The sequence below is a fragment of the Miniopterus schreibersii genome (assembly GCF_964146895.1).
Source record: "Miniopterus schreibersii genome assembly, chromosome: 1".
Classification (NCBI taxonomy): domain Eukaryota; kingdom Metazoa; phylum Chordata; class Mammalia; order Chiroptera; family Miniopteridae; genus Miniopterus; species Miniopterus schreibersii.
The window spans coordinates 163,300,521-163,322,794 of record NC_138101.1 but is presented as its reverse complement, the minus strand read 5'-3'; the positions used below and the strand labels follow the sequence as shown (position 1 = coordinate 163,322,794).

The 22,274-nt window shown below is 37.3% G+C and overlaps 1 protein-coding gene across 3 annotated transcripts in view; it reads right to left on the bottom strand.

Annotated features, from left to right (window-relative positions):
- MAP2K5 (mitogen-activated protein kinase kinase 5) overlaps nucleotides 1-22,274 on the bottom strand; it is a 238,893-nt gene that overhangs the window by 167,367 nt on the left and 49,252 nt on the right. For all 3 annotated transcript variants that reach the window (XM_081134329.1, XM_081134330.1, XM_081134331.1), the window contains exon 8: nucleotides 17,232-17,296. In XM_081134329.1, the coding sequence (XP_080990455.1) occupies nucleotides 17,232-17,296 (65 nt within the window). The remainder of the gene's footprint in view (nucleotides 1-17,231; nucleotides 17,297-22,274) is intronic.

The window sequence follows — 22,274 nt, the reverse complement described above, 5'->3', positions numbered from 1 at the left end:
GAGAATGTCTCCCAGTAATCAATAGATCAATCAGATCAAAATTAATAAGGTATAGAAGATCTTAACATCACAATTAACAGCCTGGTCACTGATCATATATGGAACTCTTCGTCAATCAAACTGAGACTATCCATTATTTCCAGGTAAAGAACATTTATTTTTTTTAAACTGACTATGTACTAGGGCACAAAGCAGGTCTCAATAAAGTCTATAACATACAGGTCACCTTTTCTGACTACAGTATGTCAGGCAGTGGAAGTGCAATGAAAAAGAACAAAGGTAAGCATGTAGAGAGGGACCAAAATCAGGGTTGTGCATTTTTATATCAGGGGTGGGGAGGAGGGCAGGGGGTGCCTCTCATCAGGTTACACGTGAGCAGTCAGGGAACACAACGTTTAGATATTGGGAAGGAGGACTCTAGACGGAGGACACGGCAAGTTCAAACACCCTCAAGTGGAGTGTGCGTGTGATGTTTGTGGAAGTGGAATAAGCAAGGGGGTCAGCTGTGAGAGATGAGGTTAGGAAGGTAACGGGAAGACAGACTGTGTGGTACCATTTGGGCCATAGTGAAGAATTTTATCATTATTCTGAGTGGTATGGGAAGTCATGGTGAAAGGAAGGAGAGCTTATACACATTTTAGAAATATCATTATGGCTGCTGGGTAGGGAGAACACTGTAGGAAAGTAAGGATAGGAACTGGGAGACTAATTGGAGGCTATTGGAATAATCCTAGCAAGAGATAACAGTGGCTTGGAATACGGTGGTGGGAAGAGAGTGGTGAGAGTTGGCTGGCTTCTTAAAATAGTTGTGAGGAAGAGCCAACAAGATCTGTGGGTAAAGCTGGTGGTCTGAGAGAAAAAGGATTAGAATGACAGCAAAGTTTCTGCCAGGAGCAACTTGTAGAACAGTTTCCATTTACTGAGACTGGAAGAACTATAGTAGGAGCAGGTTTCAGAGGAAATCCAGAGCTCAGTTTTAAGTAACTCTGAAATACTGAAAAGACATCCAACTGGCAATCAGACATAAGCCTGAAGTTCAGGACCGAGGACAGGACTTCATCAACATAAGATACATGAGGCCATGGAGCTATAAAAGCTCTCTTAGGAGTTAGATTAAACAGAGATGAGGCCTGAGGACTGGACCCGAGGAACACCAAATTCAGAAGTCAGAAAGATCAGAAGAAAGCAGTAAAGGAGATGAGAAGGGACAGACAGGAAGACAGCAATAAGACCCTGAGAATGGTCCCTGAGGCCCTGAATGTTGGTTGGTGTTGTATCTCGATACTGCCAAATGCAGCACCTTGCTGAGAGCAGGTATTCAAGAAAACATGTGACTGATTTCAAAAGTAATACTTGGGGCCCTGGTAGGTGTTGCTCAGTGGTTAGAGCATTGGCCCAAGCACCAAAGGGTCGTGGGTTCAATTCTCGATCAAGGGCACCTACCTGGGTTGCAGGTTCGATCCCTGGTCCCAGTTGGGGTGTGTGTGGGAGGCAATCAATCGATGCATCTCTCTCACAGTGATGTTTCTCTCTCTCTCTCCTCCGCCTCCCTCCTTTTCTCTCCCTCTCTTTAAACAATCAATGGAAAAAATATCCTCAGTGAGGATTAACAACAACAAAAAATGCAATTAAGTCTAGTATCTGCTCTCTGAAATTTCAAAGAGGGGTCTAGTACAATACATAAAGGGCTAGAGGTTGTGCCCACCTTCATCTAAATACTAATGAGAATTTGTTAAAAGATACATCACTCCAAAGAATAAACTGAATTTCTCTAAGAATCTTTAAAAATGAGAAAGGAAGGAAAAGAAAAATTTGAAAATAAAATGTTAAAAAGTCCTACATTCCCATAGGACATAAGGAAGAAACAACCTGTGTTCACATTCCGACATCTGGACTCCCACACAAGTTTATGTCATTCGTAAATCAACCACATCTGTACTTTACAATGTTTACTGAAAGTATTTATGCTCAGAATTTCAAATTCTAGGAGAACCAAAAAAATACGAATTGTCCCAGCTGACTCCTGTTCACAAAATAAATAACCTAGAGCTGATCATATATTTTCTGATAAAGCTTGTATAATCTCATACAATTAAAGTAGGCATCTAATTTCTATGATGCTATTCTGCATGTTAATTTCCAAATACATTCTAATCGAATTATTTTAAATTATGAGTAGAAAGAATTTATAATAGGGAGTATCTATGCTTCTCTAGTGATTGTGAGGTAGAATATAGTTTAAGAATGGGGGAGCTGACCTATGATCCAAATGTAAATATTTCATATTTTACCATAACTGATAATATGTTAGCAAAATGGTGACCCAAATGAGTAGGGAAACACCTTTCCCCCTTTGTTGCTTCTTGGAGCAAGAGTCTTAAGAGTAAATGCATATACAATGACTTTTAATCACAATGGCAAAACAAGAACACCAACACAACGATATTGCTACTGTCCTGTGAAGGGAGCAGGGCAGTTTTCTTATGCCATGTGGAGTATATGACACTGACTTAAGTTCTACTTCTCACTAACATACTTCAGAGAAGGTCAGTGAAAAGAGGAACACAATTACTGTATGAATTATTTACAGAGTGCTAGTAATTGTTGGAAATTTCTCTAAACAAATGGGAAACCCAAGAAAATAATCCAGTCACTAAAATGGTGAAAGCAATAGTTAGGAGTTGGCTTAAGAAATAACCTGCAATTAGAAAGGAATGGTCTTATTTTAGGTAAACAGGAAAGAATGTGATATTTGTTTTTGTTCCCTGGGTCTCTTAGAGAACAGGTGGGAGGTAAGAAAGAAGATAAGCAAAGGTTGCTTTAAAATAAAAGTTACAGCCCGGCTGGCCTTGGCTCAGGGGTTGAGCACTGACCTAGGATCCAGGAGATCGCGGTTCGATTCCCGGTCAGGGCACATGCCCGGGTTTCGGGCTTGATCCCCAGTTGGGGACGTGCAGGAGGCGGCCAATCAATGACTCTCTCATCATTGATGTTTCTATCTCTCTCTCTCCCTCTCCCCTCCTCTCTCTGAAATCAATGAAGATATATTTAAAAATAAATAAATAAGTTACAAATGCATTTGTGTTATTAGCTTGCTTCAGACATAGTAAGGGCTCTCTTAAATGATAAAACCATTTCTGTTTTCCAGGCAAAAATCTCACAGCTTGTGGGATTATCCTGGATTCCCTGATTCTCTGTTTTCTGAATGCCATTCCAGGATGTCCATCAGAGGCAGGGCAGAGGAAAGGAGACAAGGTGAATGAGAAACCTCTCTGAGATCAGGTCTTTATGACAAAGTCTGTCTAAAATAAGATTTTTGATTGGTTACCCATTTTAATTATCTATGCAACTCTTAATTCTTGTTAGTGTAGAAAGTTAAGAGTTGGCTTTACTGAGATTTAATTATTAAATCTACTTCCTTATCAAAAAGATATGGTATCTGTTAAAGCCAATATGATGTAAGATCATTGGTTTCCATACTTACAGATGCTGTTTTCTTGCTCTTAAGATCACATTTTATTTACTTCCTGCCCCCCAAAAAGAGGTAACTCTGATTTTATGTAAATTTAGAATAACCAATGGAAGTCTTTCTCCAACTTAGACGTTTTTCCATTCCAAGACTTTATAGCCTTGGCACAGAAGAAATTTAAAACAAAAGAAAGGAGATGATGGAAATTAAAGGGCTAAAGGCACCACCAGGAGATAGATACCTGGCATGAGGTGATACGTTTTGAGCCTCCTATTTAAAATAAGGAAACTGAGAGTTGGCTGTATCACATTATGCCAAAAGATTAGAAGGCTGAACAATTCTGAAGCCTACACCAAACCAGTAGTACTCTTCTTTGCCTTATAAAAGCCAACTGCATAAATGTATGAGTATAAATGTAAACATGTAAACAAAACAAAAATCTTTTGTTATCTTGTGAGATTAATTAACTCCACCCCTCACCCTCCACCCCCCACCGCCTGTGTCATCTTTTAATGCAACACCTTTTCAGTAACCAAATGTAAACTAGCTGTGGTTCAGTTCATGAAAAACTTGTTTTATTGCTTGATCGTTTGAGGCTTGTTCTCATTGTAGGTTTCTTTGGGGGTGGATTTTACCAATATGTCACATACTAAAATAGCCATCCACAGGAAAAAAATTCAAATAGTTTTAGGGAAATCAACACTGACAGTTGTTGCCTTCCATAAGAGATAAACACATTAGCCAGGCTCTAGCTGTTAAAACAGGAAATGCAGTTGTAAAAAGAAGCTTTTATGTAGACTACTAGTTCAAACAGTCTATGCCAACCTTCCTTCTGCCTAAAAACCCATTACAGATGCTTGACTACTGATTGCAAAATAATTCGTTGTTGAACAACCCCCGAAGCTACAGATAGTTTAAGTGTCATACTAAACATGCTATTGGGCTACAGATATTAACAACTCTCTCAAGATGGTGATCATACAGAGGGCTCACAAACCAACCTAACATAGGACATGGGGAACTTGGCTGGGTTAGAAAGACTTCCAATCAGAGAAAAGCTACTATAACCCTACATTTTATCATGTCTTCTTTCTATTTACTCTGGTTTCTATTTACCTCTTTTTACTCCCACACTTGCCTCCAAGGTAATGTGGTCATCACTGCCTCCATATTTCTTCCATAAACTGATGCAGCCTGGTTCAAGCCTTTAACACTCCCCACATCAACTAGAGTAATGTCTTTTAATATATGTCTCAAATACCTTTGAGATCAAGAAAGCTAGAATAACAGTGATATCTTATCAAAAGTTCTGAAAAAATATAATGGGCAAAACAGAGAGGCAAGAGAAATAATCCTGATAAGAATAGAAGAAAGAAATGGAGTAGTTAGGCAATACATGTGGGAAAAATAGGAATACCTTGAGGATTAACTAGCTAGGCAACTTCTCTCCTGAAATGGTTCATTACAATGTAATCTCTGCTCACAGTTTCTTGGTGGAAAGCTAATAAATCACTTTCCAAAATCAGGTACAAAAATGGCTATTTCAGGAAACTTCCTTCTATTAATAATCAACATTCTGTTGTGCTTTATAGTTTATAAAAAGTTTTTTATATAGAGAAGCTACTTGATGTGCACATACAGTTGTAAGGTATATATTCTTATTATCACCACTTTGTAGGCAAGGAAAGGAAGGCTTGGTGAGGTTAACCGCTGCTTATGAGATTCTTATCTGATAAGCATTGGAATGGGAAGTAGATGCAAGTTCTCTGAAGCCAAATCCAATGCCTGTGCTGTGTGACCATAAACTGGCTGCTTCTAGATCCTCTAACTCCAGTTGTCTTCAAGGCTCTCTGGATATGGTCTGGTCAGTGTTGATTTTTAGAAAGCAATAGGGAGAATCGATTGAAAGACTCACTTTTCAGAGTTGCATTAACTTTTTCAGGCCACTGGAGTACAATTTACTAAATTACCTCTCCTAGAACACTAAATAGGGCCCTAGTGGGTCAAAGAGTAAATGCACCTCTGAAAAGTGAGCCATTTATTCCCTTCTTCCCTGTAGTACCAGATGTAATATGTCCCTTATGACAGAAATATTAACTCATTTCCATTAAAAACTCAAGAAATTGTCCCACACTCGAGAAAATGAGTATGGGGAAGCTTCCCTGGGGAAAAAAGGGCAACAATCGCTCTTCTATAACTCTGCCCACAATACTGTTGAAAAGTCAACATATAATTATATGAAAGTATTTGGTTTTTTAATTCTGTGGAGGTTGACTTTAATCCAGACCTCAAAACAGAAAAATATAAATTCAAAGCTAACGGTTTTCAGGGGGGAGACACACAGAGTATTGTGCTGGCTAGTTGTATCATGAGCTGTAGTATTTAAAAACGAGCTCAGCCCTGGCTGGCGTGGCTCAGCTGGTTGGAGCACTGTCATATGCACCAAAAGGCTATGGGTCCAGTTCCCTCGGGGCACATACCTAGGTTGTGGGTCTGATCCCCAGTTGGGGTGCATGAGGAGGCAGCCAATCAATGTTTCTCCTCCCCATAAAATCAGTGAACATGTCCTCGGGTGAAGATTAAAAAAAGCAGCTCAGGCGTCGTCTTGTTTATGAAACGAGACACCACAGGCAGCTGTTCTCCCTGGATCTCATTATGCTACAGGTTATCCCTTTGCTGGAAAAAATTCCTTGTCTTGCAAGTAAGTTATATTATTACTTCTAATCTCTATAAAGGCAAAGTACTCTGAATGCATTTTTGAGTTGCCTTTAAAAATAGCTATTGTGTTAACATTTGTGAGACACCTTAACAAAGCCAAACTTCAAGTTTTCAGCACTGTTAGTCCCTTACTCTTCTGGAAGATGGCTATGCAATGAAAATAAGACAACTTTAATTTAAGAATCATCCAGTTTCTAATTAAACTGCCATAGGCAGCTGGTTGGATAAGTTTTAATCAGTTTCAATCACCTATTGATTGGTATACTGAAGCCTAAAAAATTAAAAGTAAAAGATGATTGGGGAATTGTCCCATCTCAGAACAACAGTAGAGGCCTCTGTAAATAACTCCTCTTTTAACCATCAGCTAAATGAACACTTCAATACTGCAGTACAAAGTCTTCTGCAAAATTACTTTAACTAACAAGCAGAAATTTATCAGCTTCAGCCAAAATCAATGCTGAAATCAATTTGAACACTGGTTGTGTCTAAAGGGGCTCATTGGCAATTTAGGGAAATTACACCATGTAAATGCCTGTGCTTTAATTGAACAGTTTCATCAACTAGGCTGTGATTGCTGTCCATTCATTTATTTACTTTCACTGCAGCTACCACTCTGCAAAGGAATAGCTTTTGTCAGGCTGAAGAGAGGCACTTTGTCTTCATTTTGTGCACTTTTGTGCATAACAGACTTCATGAAATGGGCATATCATGACTAAGGTCAAGACAAACCAGGAAGGACTATTTCTTTTAAGATAAAAACTGAACAACACTCAAACTACCCTCGTACCTTCCACCATCTGGGAATAGTTATATTTAAATCCCCAAACAAGAAAGAATTTGAGTGACTTCCCTGCACAGGGCACCGTGTCTCTATGCTGAGGAGCTATGTTTTGGATTACAGATGTAAAGCATTTGGATTCTAAACTCAATTCCAAAAATATATAAGCTGTATTAGAATATCCTCTTCATAAATTAAGCAACATTTTGTTTTACAGCCTCTATGATTAGTCAAGAAAAGATGGTATTTTCCAATCCATTCAAGAGATTAAAGCTTAAAGGTGCCCCGTGCCCCGTATATTTTTTAAGTAAGGTTAATGGAAGGAGAAAGGAAGTGGGGTCTGTGTGAGAGGAAAACTAACTTCCTTATAAGACAGAGGCCAAAACACCAAGAGTCCAAAGATGATTTAAATACACACAAAAATACACTAAAAAAATCATGGCCAATGAAACAACCCAACGATATAATTTTTGGAGAATCATAGGATGAGGTGACATTTCTGACATTGGATTAAGTCAGTACTTCAAAGATTACAAGTTCTAGGGAAGGAGGAAAGAAGGAAGACAGCTGTAAAGTATAACTGCAGTATACTGGCTAGAAATGCCAGCAGAAATACTCGGGCTTGCACGCAGTCTGCTTACTTTAGCTCTCCTCATGAAACCAAAGTGTACTTATTACTAGGAAGGGCACTGGGAAGGGATTAAGCAGTAAGACAGTATTGAGTATCAGGTGATGCCTACTGCACCCAGCTACATTCTAAAGCTGCTGGGGATTAACCCAGGACATGAGATGTGGCCCAGTCTGGAAATGGAAGTGCAGCCACTGTGATTCGGCGAACCTCTTGTGTTCTGGGTGCATGAGGGACAGGGCCCTATAAAACATTTTACTTGGACTTCCAGGGAAGCAGGGAAACTTCTCATTTGCCCTTTCGGTCACTTACCCAGCTGTTATCCTCTGCAACACTAAGCACCACCTCCAAAACAAGTTAAAAGGGAAAAGAAATAAATGGTGTATAGAAACTTAATTTGGTACATGTGTTTATGGTAAAAATTCACTCTAAATTGTATCCCATGTATCATTTTCTCTACCACTATAAAGTTTCATTAGCTATATATTTTATTGCTGAGAGATGTAAAAATATATTTTATTCATAGTTTTTAGATAACTTTTCTGAAAAGTTAATTATGGTTTAATCAGAGCTTTATGTTTATTGACTAAGTATGTTGTTACATTTTGCTGCTACAGTTAGCAATCGTAATAGAATCAGTATGTTTGAGAACCTTACACAATACATATTTTCCAAATACACTAAGCTTGTTAAAATGCTATATCGATTATGCCCTAGGGCAAGTTCTAATTTTGTCTGAACATTTTTCACTTCATTATTTGAATTCACAAAACAAAAACCACAAATTCTGCTTTCAGAAATAATACTGTACATTCTTTCTCTCTCTTTCTTCTGTAATACTGACAAGGAAGCATATGGAAATTTTTGAGTCAAGAGGATAACATAATACAAAGTCACACTTAAAACCAAATTAATGTTTAAAAAAACTTTATGATTAATATCCACAGCCTAAGTCTTTATTGCTATTTCCCCTCTAATTTAGTAATCTGCTCCCCTGATTTAGTGTTAGTGCACAAATCAGAACCTAAACATATTTCACTCCAGTAAGGCAGCAATTTAACGGAAACATGGTCTCTTATATCAAAGTAGCCAACAACAGAGCAATGAAAAAAAACTGTGGCAGAAAGTTATACACAGTAAATGCCTTTTGGACTTCACAGTGAATTATTTTCCAAAAAAGCAATTTAAGTAAATACCCTAGATGCTATGGTATACAAATATTTGCTTGTGCTATATGCCAACCAAAAGACTACAATTTTCTAACACAGCAGATATTGTAAAACTGCTAAAAAAAAATTAATGTGCCTTATAAATCAAGAAATGCACTACCTCCACTAACATAACCATACAATTAACCTAGGTATTTAGTTATTAAATTCTAGGTTTTGATAAGTAAAGAGACCCAAAGGGTAAACCAAATAACAAGTTATGTTGAAATAATTCTGTTAGCCAAGGAATGATTGTTTTAACATCTACTAAAAAGTCTCTAAAATTAACAACTAGGGATGGCACATCACTGACTTTCAGAATTATATATTACTTTATATCTTACAATCAAAAGTAATTTGGGTTAAAAATTAGGAAACTCAAGAAAGTGAATGACAAATAGAAAAACCCTGGCTTGAAAGCAGTCCCAAGTACTGATCTAGGTGTCGGAAGACCAGAGTTCTAGTCTTTTTCTCTCTCCAGCTTTCATATTAAGGTATAACTGACAAATAAAAACTCTATGTATTTATGGTGTACAGCTCAATGTCTGCTACTGAGTTCTAGTCTTGATTTTACCTTGGGCATGCCAGTTAACCTTTCCAAGCTTTGTTTTTCTCACTGGAAAAGAAAAGGGGATGGGGTAGGGTAGTAACCAGACTGACCATTCCTTCTTAGCATGGACTTAGCAAAGACTAAAAGATCCCGCATGATCAAGTCCTGCCCCATATCTCTGCTCTCCCCTGAGCTCACACTACTCCAGCCCCGCTGGCCTAGACACAACCTGCTGACACCCATCTTAGGGCTTCTGCCAAAAGTGATTCCTTTTGTGTGGAAGGTTCTTTTCCCAGATTTCCCCGTGACTGGCTCCTTCCTATCCTTCAGGTTTCAGCTCAAATATCACCTCCTCAGATAAGCCTTGGTGAGCACCCACTTTACATTCTCTACAGCACTTGCAAGGTCTGATATCATCTTACTTCGGTGTTCATTTCCTTGATTACTGTCCGTTTGCCCCACTGGTGTGAGTCCAGGAGCACAGGGAACTTGTCTGTCTTGCTCACTACTGGATCACATGTGTTCAGAGCAGTCCTTGGCACAGAGAAACCCTCGGTAAGTATTTGTTCAGTGAATAAATGAATCTACAGTAAGACAAAATTTAAAAGAACAAAACCAAGCAACACCTGACAGTATTTTTATGGTAGCTGAATGATGAACTTAGTTCTGGAACTTCAGACTCAGGAGTAACCTCTGCAGTTGTGTCATGTCCAGGTCAAAGTGGGAACGCTTTTCTCAGCAGTTCTGAAGGAGAGTGATGCCGTTCTGCCTAAGGCAGGAGATTTCACATCTCCCAGAGCTGCCCAGCAATGGACAACACTTTGTGTCCATCTTTAGGCTGTGAAGAATCTGCTTCTGAAGATTAATTCCTGAAGCACTAAGTGGCTACAGTAGGTAAGGTGCCCTGCTAGGCCCTGTGAGGATGCCCACCCAGATGACCCAGACACGACCACATTTAACTGTGCACAGAGCTTCTCCATCCTTCTGGACACAGGTCCGATGAGAGCTGGGCTGTCCCTGACAGCCAGTACACTACCCTCCACACAGCACATGCTCAGAACGTGACTGTCCAACAAATGAATGAAGGAGGACTGGGCAGGCACAATTCCTATGCTCCTCTGGATGGTCTCTTACCTATCCACATCTCTCTGGAAACTCAGTACCCAGGACCAGACACTTCTGGATCCAAAGGTGGGCAGATTGTGATATGAAGTCAAACCCAGACGTTATACCCTCCTAATGCAGCCAGAGAATAGGTGTTAAATGGACACCAGATCTCCTCCACCCTATAAAAACAGAAGTAGTCTTATGTTTTTATCTGCTCACAACCACTTCTGCTGGGGACTTTAAATTTCTTTATAAAGAAAGCTTTTTTAATAAAATAAAATATTAGAAGTCTTGTCACTTCAAAACTATCTTTCCCTGAAAGGAGATGCTGCTGAAATACTTAGATTCAGCAAATTCATACTTGAAATATTACCATAATGTATTGATTTTTACCAGACTCAATTGACTGAAAAGTTGTTTGTATAGCAATATTGGCCAAAACAATATACTAGAACAATTTTGTTACCCATAGTAATCAAGTGCATTTCTGAAGTATAATTATACTGTCATAAAAATAAAGCCTAGATACACTTTTCCAAGCAATAAAACAATAGGCGCTATAAAACAGAAAGAAGAAAAAGCTAAATAAATGAGATTTTTAAAAATGAAATTTAGTGTCTTTCAAAAATACCACCACCTCCTCTTCCTTCCCTTAAGCCAAGGTTAGCAGAAATGATCAATACTTCAATCTCAATAAACTATTTCAATAATAGTTAATTCGGGTGGAAACAGAGTCTGAAAATCTCTGCTCAGCGACCTGTGACATCCTGTCATGTTGGCTGGGTGCCAATAATCCATCATTGCAATAATGGATATGAGCATGTATGAAGCTATAGGAACGTGGAGGGGGAAGCAAAGGTGGGAAAGGTAGAGCGAATCACGAGCTGAGGTTCATTCTTTAGATTCTAATCAATATAATACACATTATTGTATGAAACAGACCTATAACAGTGAATGCTGAGAGAGGGAGAGAGGAAAACATACATAATTAATTTTATTTGACAAATACTCATTGATTTTCTGGAAATATTAATATCCTTACTTGTCTCATGATCCTATAATGCAATCCAGCCATATATAAGTATTTAATTTTACATTAAGATGACGTCTTGTTTGCTTGTTAAAAATATGATCTTGGCTGCAAGGCAAGTGCTCTTCATTTGATTGGAAATTTAAAGTTAAAATAAATCAAAGTACCACCTTACTGTTGGGTCAATATCAAGACCATTTAAAAACTATTTTTAATTTATAAGATGCACTTCAAGGAGAACATATAAAGGACTGAGGGGCTCCTGATGCAGCCTGTAGAGAAGCTAGGATCAGACCTACTGCTGTTTAGGTTTGGCACCTTCAGGTCAGCTGGCAAAAGAAGTAAGTTCCTGGGCACTATGTGGTTCTACATAGGTTTCATCAGGACTCTTTTTATTATGTTTCCCCCTAGGAGTCCCATGATTTGAAATTTTTTGTTTACTAAACAGCATTTAATTAGACAACAATGTATTTTCTCATTTTATATAACTGACTACCAGGGCTTCTAATTTTCATGAAATAAATCATGTAACTGATACAATTTCAGCTCTAAAACACAAATGTAATGTTTTAGTCAGCCTGTACGGTCATATCACAAGGGCAGAATACAACTTAATAATTCACATGATCTCAGTTACCATCTCCAAGGACCATCCTCACCCTACTGCCAACAAATATCTCATAAGATAGATAAGACATCATAAAGGAGGAGAGACCAACACCTGTGAGAATTACTGTCCCTTTCCTCTTCTTCTTGTCTCTAGATATGGTCAAATTAATTCTTAAATAAATGGCATATATCCAACCTTCATAACACCATATAAACAGCATATATGCTACCCATTATATCACAGAGAATTCTACCCCAAATCAGGTTAGACCCTTAATTGTACTCAAGGAAGCAGCTGGAGAAAGAAAATTCACTACTGTTTTCAAACACCTAGGGACTAGAATACATGGCCAAAAAGCTGACAACTGAGTCTTAGCCTAAATAATAGGCATTAAGGAAAAAATATAAAAGATGATCCTTGAGTGCTTGTTGGATGACTTAGCACAACTTAAGTCCTAAGAGTTAAATATTACTTCATTTCTAGATCCAAAGCTTAAGTGATTCCATCAAACTGTGAGGAGAGAGCAAAGAACCTGAGTGACTAGCCTTCATTATCACTGAATGTTTCCAAAGTAACTGAGGCTGTTAATTACTTTCATTTCAATGTGACATAGTATCCAAGAGAACGGTAACTAGTATGTTGGGTTAACGGATGCTAAGTACTCAAAGTTTTAACATTTGTAAGAAAATTAGTTATTCATATATGTGCCCTTAGTTTAGATATTTCTCTTCTTCTAGGTTAATGTTCTAAAACAATTATGCAGCCTCTGAATTCCACGGGATCTAAAACTAGCTAGATATGGAAAGGACCCAATTAAAGAGCCTTACTAAAACCTGCTTGTGAAAACCTCCACTTGCCTCATTCCATTTCAGCCAACATGTATAAAGAATCTATTCCATCCTTAGGAATAAGCTGGGTACACTAGAAAATACAAGAAAACACAATGGACTCTGCTCGACCTTGAGAAACAACACTGCCTGGGGGAAAAACACAGAGTGAAAGAAGAGGTGCTGTGAAGAGTTCCGGCTCTGCCAGGGAATGGCCACAGGAACACGAGCCTGGCTTTCTCCAGCGGTACAGTGGGCTTAGCATTATACCAGCTGTCCTACATCAATGACAAAATAAACCCCAATAAAAGAGAAAATCCTTTGAAACTTAAAAAAAAATCATTGTAAGATAATATGTAAGATATAACAAATCATATTCATGAGACAACTTAGAGAACAGAAGAAAACATAGAAGTATACTACATATCATAATATAATGTAGAATTTCTCAAAGTTAATCAACACAACTCTAATTCTGTGAGAGGTTTATAGGTATATCTCAGAAAAATAATCCCATGGCCAAGTAGGCATAGGAAGCAAAAGGCTTAATGCTTTTTCAGTTATTAGTACTACCATTACCAGTAGCTAAAAATTAGTGCCAGTCACAGTGGTGAGCCTTTGCTGTGGGACATCTCATGTAACCTCACAACTTTGTAAGACAGATGTTATTATTATCCCCATTTCACACATGGGGAAACAGGCAGAAGACTTATATAACTTTCCCAAGGTCACACAGCTAGTTAGTGGCAGATGCAGGATTCAAACTCAGAGCTCCCACATTTAACCACAACCCATACTGCTCTCTACTTTCTCAAAGTTTTTGAAATTCACTGTGAATCTCTCAGAGGGGCATAGAACATGTATCTTTCCTGAATTAATTTTTTGGAAACATGTGTAGCACTTTGGTAAATGGAGCAATAATGAAAGTGCATTCACTTCCTTTTCTTAAATTCTTCTTCCTAGGCTTGGGCTGTATTTCAGTGGAAGGTATTTCCTTTATGACCCATTTCACCCAAATCAGTAATTCAAGAAATACCAACTTAAAATGATCTGCCTAGGTCACTATCATAATACAGAGAATAGCTCAGCAGGGGACTCCACACATCTCCACACTTGGTTTAAATGCCTGGCCCAGGATTTCATATTGCATACCTGGGGAGAACATCTAGACTTAAGGGATGAACATGTCACCAACTATTAACTAATACATATTGCAGTTTATCCCCTGAAATCACAGTATCCCATCAAGTGGAGCAAATAAGACTGAAATGTTAAACTTTCGCTTTGTATTTATTAGCTTTATTATACTTTATAAGAAAAAAACTAAATAGGCCCATTAGGCAGTTTTGTTACCAATGAGTGGATTTTCCAATATTTTCTTCATCTAGTTTATGTAGCATAGCCTGAAATGTAATCATTTTGTTTGGAAAAAAATCACAATTTTTATAGTCAACACCATTAAGGTAAACTTATTGTAGGAGAAAGTCAATCATAACACATAAGACATTTGGTTTTATAGAGACTTTAGTAAAGTGGATTCTCATTTCTTGATGATTATACCATATCTTTGTGCTGAGCTAAAAGCCAGGGACATAAGAACAATTTACGGTGAAGCCCAGAAAGAAATGAAGGCCAGTGATCAATGACAAGTGGTTATGCAATTTGGTATCGTCATGTCCTTTCCCCTTAACAATTGCCTAGGCAATAAGATAACTGAAATGCCTTCTTTTTATAAGAAATCAACTATACAAAATAAAATACTAAAACAATCATGATATTGCCACTCACCCCCCATAAACAATCACTGTCAAAAACATTAAATCTTACAACATGCATATTGAGCCTAAGAAATGACAGCTAAATGAACTCTTAGGATAAGCTGTTAATGCCACTGCAGCATTCCAGCAAATTAAAGAACTTGGGCTAAGGACATGTGGGAGGATGTTTCCTTGGATATTGTGATCATAATAAAAGGAGAAGTTCTAGCCATGCTTCTGGCTAAAGACAACATTAACCAGGAGAATGAGAAGTTACTATTTAATGGGTACAGGGTGTCAAATCTGTAAGATGAAGAGTTCTGCAGATGGATGGTGCTGATGGCTGCAAAACAATGTGAATGTACTTAATGCCGCTGAACTGTAGACTTAAAAATGAGTGAAATGGTAAATTTTGTTATACGCATTTTATCACAAGTAAAAATATTTTTAAAAATACTAGCATACTTTTGTTGTAATTTTTCCTTGTTGGGTGGGCATGCTACTTCTATCCTCCCCCCCTTTTAAATGGATAAACCTGTGTTTTAAGGTAAAAGATTTGAATTTTAACATTAGAATATTTCTAATAAAAATTATCTGCTGGGGTTTGGTGGTCTTATATCTTCTCCCTTCTAGAACAAGCCAGGATAATAAATTCACAATAGGCCTTCAATTAAAAAATACAAACATGCTTGACAGTGAAACATTTGGTGAAATAGGACAAATAAGAAATGGGTTAGGAGTCTAAAGAAATGTTTTTGGATTCCATTTGAAGCCAAAAAAAGGAATCCAAAGAGTTGCTAGAGATCTTCCCTGTATTATTATATCTGGCTATAGCATGAAAGCATGAAGGCAGGCTAAGGCTTCAAAAACTTCTCCCTCCAGGGAAATCAAGAAAAGGAAAGCGAGTGTACATGTATGTCCCTTCTCTCCTTTTAAGGGTACCTGAACTCAAGAACCTTCAGAACAGAGTCAAAATTCAAGTCAGATAAGAGTAAGGAGGAGAAGACTAAAATGAAGAGATGCTTTTGTGCAGAACTGGGGGCTGCATGACTGGGAATGCTAGTAAGATCCAGGGAAGGCCAATAGTAGCCTCAAACTCATTAGACACATTAGCCATCAAACATTTTAAAGGCAAGACTCAAGGACTGCATAAGAAATATGTCATTACTTAATCCTCTGAACTGGCTCTACCTACAGAGAGGACTCAGCCCTGGGTGAGGGACTGAAGCAGTTGACTTTTGACTTTTGAGGAGCTTCTAACCCTGAGGAAGTTAATTCTATGCCAAGGCTGCATCTACACGTGGAGGTGGTTCTGGGATTTTAGGATGTGACCCTATATGATCATAGGGCAATAGAGCAATTTTTACCTGTATTCATGTGGTTAGTTAGAACTTAAAATTCTGAGAGCATTAGTAACCAATTAGAAAATAAATTATTTTACAACTTTGACAATATATATTAATATCAATGCTAAAATATCTAAGGTGAAAACACAATCATAACGTGATGCAGGGTTAGCATGTCTGTGGAGAACAGCTCTCTGGAGGAAAGCTTTATTACTCCCTCAGGGCTTTCTTACAGAGTATGGATTTTTTAATTCCTGGTAGAATATTTTTCATACACCATTGCAGACTATTAAGTACCAGATATTACATTATATAGTTTAAACTTTGCACTACTGCATAAGAAAGACTTCCCTGTCGAGATAACTATTTTTCATGGTTAGCATTTTTTAATATGAAAATGAACACTCCTTTAGGGTAGGATCACTGCAACTAGAATTTGGGAGAATTTTATAACTTAACATATTCATAACGTGTAGAAATTCTCTCAGGGGAGCAGGGTGAAGAGAGAAGGAAATACAACAGGAAGAAGGCTTTAATTATATATATCTATATCTCTATATATCTATTGACTTCAGAGAGAGGAAGGGAGAGGGAGAGAGATAGAAACATCAATGATGAGAGAGTCACTGATCGGCTGCCTCCTGCACACCCCCGACTGGGGATCGAGCCCACAACCCGGGCATGTGCCCTGCCTGGGAATCAAACCGTGATCTCCTGGATCCTAAGTCAATGCTCAACTACTGAGCCACACCCAGCCGGGCAGGAAGAAGACTTTTTAATAACTTATAGTGTTGACACAGGGCAAAGCAGTGGTATTTGTAAGGTTTGTCTGCCACTGGGCATAGTTGTAAACTTACAGGAGACTAGCATAGGGTGCTGGCAAGTTAAAAAAAAAAATCCTGATGTTAAAGAGCAAAGAAAAAAATGCATTAAATTTCAGGCCAGTTAAAGGTACACTTGCTAATAGTGGACTATTAACAGCTCACCCTGGAGAGATGCAGACTCAGAAATATTAAAAAGGCTATATAGATGCACTTTTCCAAGCAATTCCTGAGAAAAATAGATGCCTTGCAGAATTTTGGAGTTAAATGTGGAAATAAAATTTAAGCACTGGTGGTCATTTAAAAGTCTTTGCCAAGGAGAACTTGGATACCCACATGTGGCAAAAGTGGATAGAAAGTTTAAACAAAATTGACTACTCACTTGTAGACTGTGCCTCCGTTGCCATGACCAAGAGTGTCTCGATACCGTATGTCTTGTTCATTCATCTCCACAAGAAAGAAAGAAAAACAAAAAGAGTGTCATGCTGTGGATGGAAATGTCAAGGAAAAGCAACTCTGGGCCATAAACAACAAGCAGTCTGGGTCATTTCAAGTTCAGCTGCAAGAACGAGAAGATCAATACAACATTTGCTGTCCAATTTATAAAAGACGATACCAAGGGACAAAGTGATGGAAAGTTTAATGACAATTTGTTTGCCTGGGTCATTTCATTAAAGTTTGATAAAAGGTGTCAAAACGGAATGATATAACATAGCTCAAAAGGGTCAGGTCAGAGATACCGATAAGAACACAGTCTCCAGTACTCCATATAACCAATGCCAAATAGCGCTGCACATAACCAAAGTCAAACTTAGGAAGACAACACACACACACACACACACACACACACACACACAGTGATCTAATTCACGATCTGTAAATAAATCAGTCCCTGAAAACTCCTCAGGTGACCCTATAATTAACATTAAACAAACTGAGTAATGTTAATGATTTTCCTAGAGTAGATATAGCTTTTCTTTGGAAATGATAAATTAGTATACAGCAATAACTGGGTAGAAATCATATTATGCTGATGGAAAAGTCCAAATCCATGCACTTAAAATGCACACATAGTCAAATATTACAATGCATAAAGGAAAGCTATATAAGCATGTGATTCTTATAAACTAAAGTCATTTCCACAATTTAATATATAAAACGGCATACACATTTTCCAAGGTTCTGTAAAACTGTTATACCACAGATACTACTCTCATTTGTATCACAAATAGTAGTAAATTATTTTAGCACCCACAAAATAATGTTGTAGAGTTTTAAAGAACTCCCTAAATAATTATTTATCAAATTACTTTAAGACTAGTCAGATTATATTTGGTGCATTCAGCGATTTTCTACACACTGGTCCAGTTGCTTAAAAATTAACTGCCAACTTTGTTCACTAAGTGGCTTCAATAAAGGTGTTATTTTCCATATAGCTAAAGCTTGGGAAAAGCCATACTAAGCCCTGAAAAAAAAATCAATTTCCAGGGAATTGAACTGACTTGCATGGGCAGAAAATGGATGGAGTTTTTAATTCAATATCACCTGGAAAAAAAATAGTTTGCTTTCAGACTATTATAGTAAAGCTTTAACTATTTTGCTGTACTCTAAACTCCCACCAATTGAGTAAAGCAAGGCTTCATTTATCAAGGGAAATATTTTTCTTCTATACATTTCTGAGGCTGAAGCTTCGGAGAGCTGTAATAATTAGGAGTACAGTGCAGGTAACAGAAACAGCTAGCTTCCTTTTCAAGCCATTTTGCCAACCCCTAAAAGAATACTGACAGATTAACATGTGAAGGCCAATTCCGCACCCAATTTAATTGTAGTACGACCTGACTGATGCAATTTGCAATTAGCTAATTACTATATTTAGGGTCAGTGGAGAAATGACAGACAAGTAAAAAAACTGGCAACTATTTCCCGATTTCAGAGAAATTCTGTTCTTCACCACCTGTCTGTTACTAATACAGAAAAAAACCCCACATACTTTAACCTTCATGTGGCATGAAGAAAAGAAAACCTCATTATTCTGGACCAAATGATAAATTTTAAGGCAGCATTAACAAAAGGAGCACATAAAGTAAGTTGAGATGCTAAACTAGCAGAGTTGCTATTGGGTTTACTTTGATGGATGGGTATAAAGGACACGTACATAAACAGCAGTATCTACTGGTGGGTACAAATAGGCTAATTCCTCTAATACATTTCTCTAGGTAGTCTAAACATGACTCTAACAACTTAATTTGTATCATTACCTTGCCTAACAAGCTGTACCCTCATCATGGTTTGAAGTAAATTTCTAGGAGAGAGATATTTCACTCAAGTCCACAAATTCTGAATAAGGGTATTCAAGCTGGAGCTATGGAGTACATGGGAGGCGAGCTCTGGAGGGGTGCAATCTGTGGTCATATCCCCTCCACCTCCATCACTCCATCAGGGCCTTCCTGGTAAAAGGACCAGGAGTTTAACCTCAGAAAAATACACATACCAAGACATATTGATATTATACATTCCAGTAATACACTGGGATAGACCTAGGACTTCGGAGGGGGTTTGATTTTGTGGTATTTTGTTGGAGGAAGTGAAGGCACAGGAGTAAATATGGCATATCTCTGAGCAGCTTCAATCATTATAATCCTGACATCATAGTCTTCTTACCTCTATTACCCACTAAATTGAAAAGAGAAGGGGAACAGCCACCCACCCAGCATTCCTGGCACTCCAACCTAAGCAGGAGTGGTAGGCATCCAAAACAGTCAGAAGATAGGGAATGTTCTATGTTGTGCGTGTGTGCATGTCTCTGTGTGTGTGCTACATAAGCAAATTCAAGGATAGAAATCTGGAATCTCTCAGATAATGAGGAAGATTGTAAATGTCGCATAAAGGTAAAAATGGTTTTGAACAAGTTCTAGAACAATGTCACTTAAAGAGACAGTATCCATTAAAAAATGGGTAAAGTGTTTCTATGATGTTTTAAAGTTTTATAGACCCTTGCCTGACCTATGAACTCATTAACAGATTGTTACATTTTAAAATATCAGATTTTTTTCTTTTTGCTTATTTGAATTTTCTAATTTTATATGGTATAAATATGATGTTAAAAAGTTTCACAAAGGAAAACTATTAGAGCTGACCTCATGAAATGATTACAAACAAAATTTTCAGAATTTCAAAGCTCTGATCAAAATGTATTACTTTAATTGACCTCAACTATGAAAAATCATTAAAGGGATTAACAAACAGTAACATTTTTGCCGTTCTAGTTTAGATAAGCATATTAATCCAACTTTCAAAATGAAGCACAGGAAGAGTGCTCATTATGATATAAAAGTGGGATTTAAAAGCTACAGAGTACAACACTCAAATAATATGCTACTTAGGATCAGATATCATAACCACAGAATTTTACAGCATGTTAAGCACTTAGCCCAATTCATGCAGGTCATATAACTAGTCAATAACAAGTAGTCAAGGCTAGAACTCAGTCTTTCATATGCTCTGCTCAAGGCTCGATGATAGCAGTGGATCTCATGTTTGAGTATGGAGGGTCAGCCTCGCCATCCATGGTCACTGGTCCACAGGAAGGAAAACAATCAACTCAGGGGCACTCACAACTGAAAAGCAATTTCATTAGCTATGCTATTTGTTTTTAAGAAGAAAACTGTTTTTAAAATCCTATAGCTCTTTACATAGAAAAGAGGTGAAATAAAAATTTTATTCAATAAAGATCCCCAAATAAATTTAAAATATAACTCAGTTTCCTTGTTTTGACTAAAAAAAAAAAAGCAAATAAAAGTCAGAGTAACAGATGTGAAGGCGGAGAAAGAAAAAGTCATGAGTTATGATTACGTGTTTTAAAATCCCATAGCTCTTTACATAGAAAAGAGGTGAAATAAAAATTTTATTCAATAAAGATCCCAAAATAAATTTAAAATATAACTCAGTTTCCTTATTTTCACTAAAAAAAAAAAAGGCAAATAAAAGGCAGAATAACAGACGTGAAGGTGGAGAAAGAAAAAGCCATGAGTTATGATTACGTGTCAAGACGGCAAATGACCTGGGAGAAGTGACTGGCACTGGGCCCGGCTCCTGCTGAAAGAGAGGCAGGTGCCGTGAAAGAAATGTGGATATGACGACCAGGGCAGAAGGCTGTGTTTGTGTGGGTAGAGGAGGGTGTCGTGCAGTCTGGACTTACATACACAGTCTCATTTATGTTTCGGTCTTCATATGGGATCTAAGATGAACCATAAGAATCTAAGAGTTTTATAAACTGGTAAGAATTAGATTTTAAAGCTAATTTTAAAGTTTTTCTAAAGGCATTTGAAGTTCTTGAAATACCAGCCAAACATGCATAAGGATCAGAATTAGCTCTAGATCTGTGACTTGTCAGTACATTTATACTTGCTTTATTAGGAATAAGAAAATACTGTCACAAAATATCCTACAAAAATCTAAAAAATAAAAAGAGGAAAAATAACTTTAGAAATGCAAAGGTCAAAGTTACACATACCTGGAGAAACTGTGTACTTTTTAAATCCTTTAAATTGACCTACTGGGCCATTTTTAATCAGTTTCAAATCAAGGGCCAATGTTAAACAGATGATAGCACACTAAAACTGAAGTGGGAAAAGCACATCCAGAAAACACATAATTGGTACTGATTTACAGTTCTAAATAAAGCATGCCAAAAATACCTTCAGGAATCCTCTATTTAAGCAATAACAGAAAAATGGTGTCTCTATTCCAACGACTAAATGTTAAACTTTTTAAAAAGTGCTTGATTTAATATAATATTAATGAAATTAATGGGAAAAATGAAATGGAACTCAATTATGGATCAGTAAAGAATATTCTTTGTTTATTGTCTGTGTTAAGAAGAATCAGTACCTATCGCTTATAAATCATTAAAATAAAAATGCTCAATTAATCCTTATTTTATATGTAAAGGTCTGACAGAAACTAGTCCTATCACTAGACCTCTGCTTCACAAATCGAAGCAATAATGGTTTCAGAAAGCAGTCACACTCTATGAGCAGACAATTGGAGAGATTTAGTAAATCCCACTTTATAGAGCAGAGACTAATCGGAAAATACAAGCCAGTCAAATGTTTCTTATGAACTGTTGACACTATATCAATGCTGAATCAATTGGTGGCATTTACTCTGAGTGACAGAAAAGAAATAAATATTTATATCACATAACCTATATCAATGAACCCAGGCAGAAAGCTATTTCTAACCTGTCAATATTTGATTATCTTGAAGAATCATGTCCCTTTCTTTTAATGATTAATATGAATTCCTTATTAAATCTAAGTGGAGGCTAGTGGAAAGGCAAATCATTATTAATGCTTGAGAGCATAAAACACTAAAAAAACTATGCTCAAGTGTTAAAGTATCGTTAAATGTGACTTACATCTTC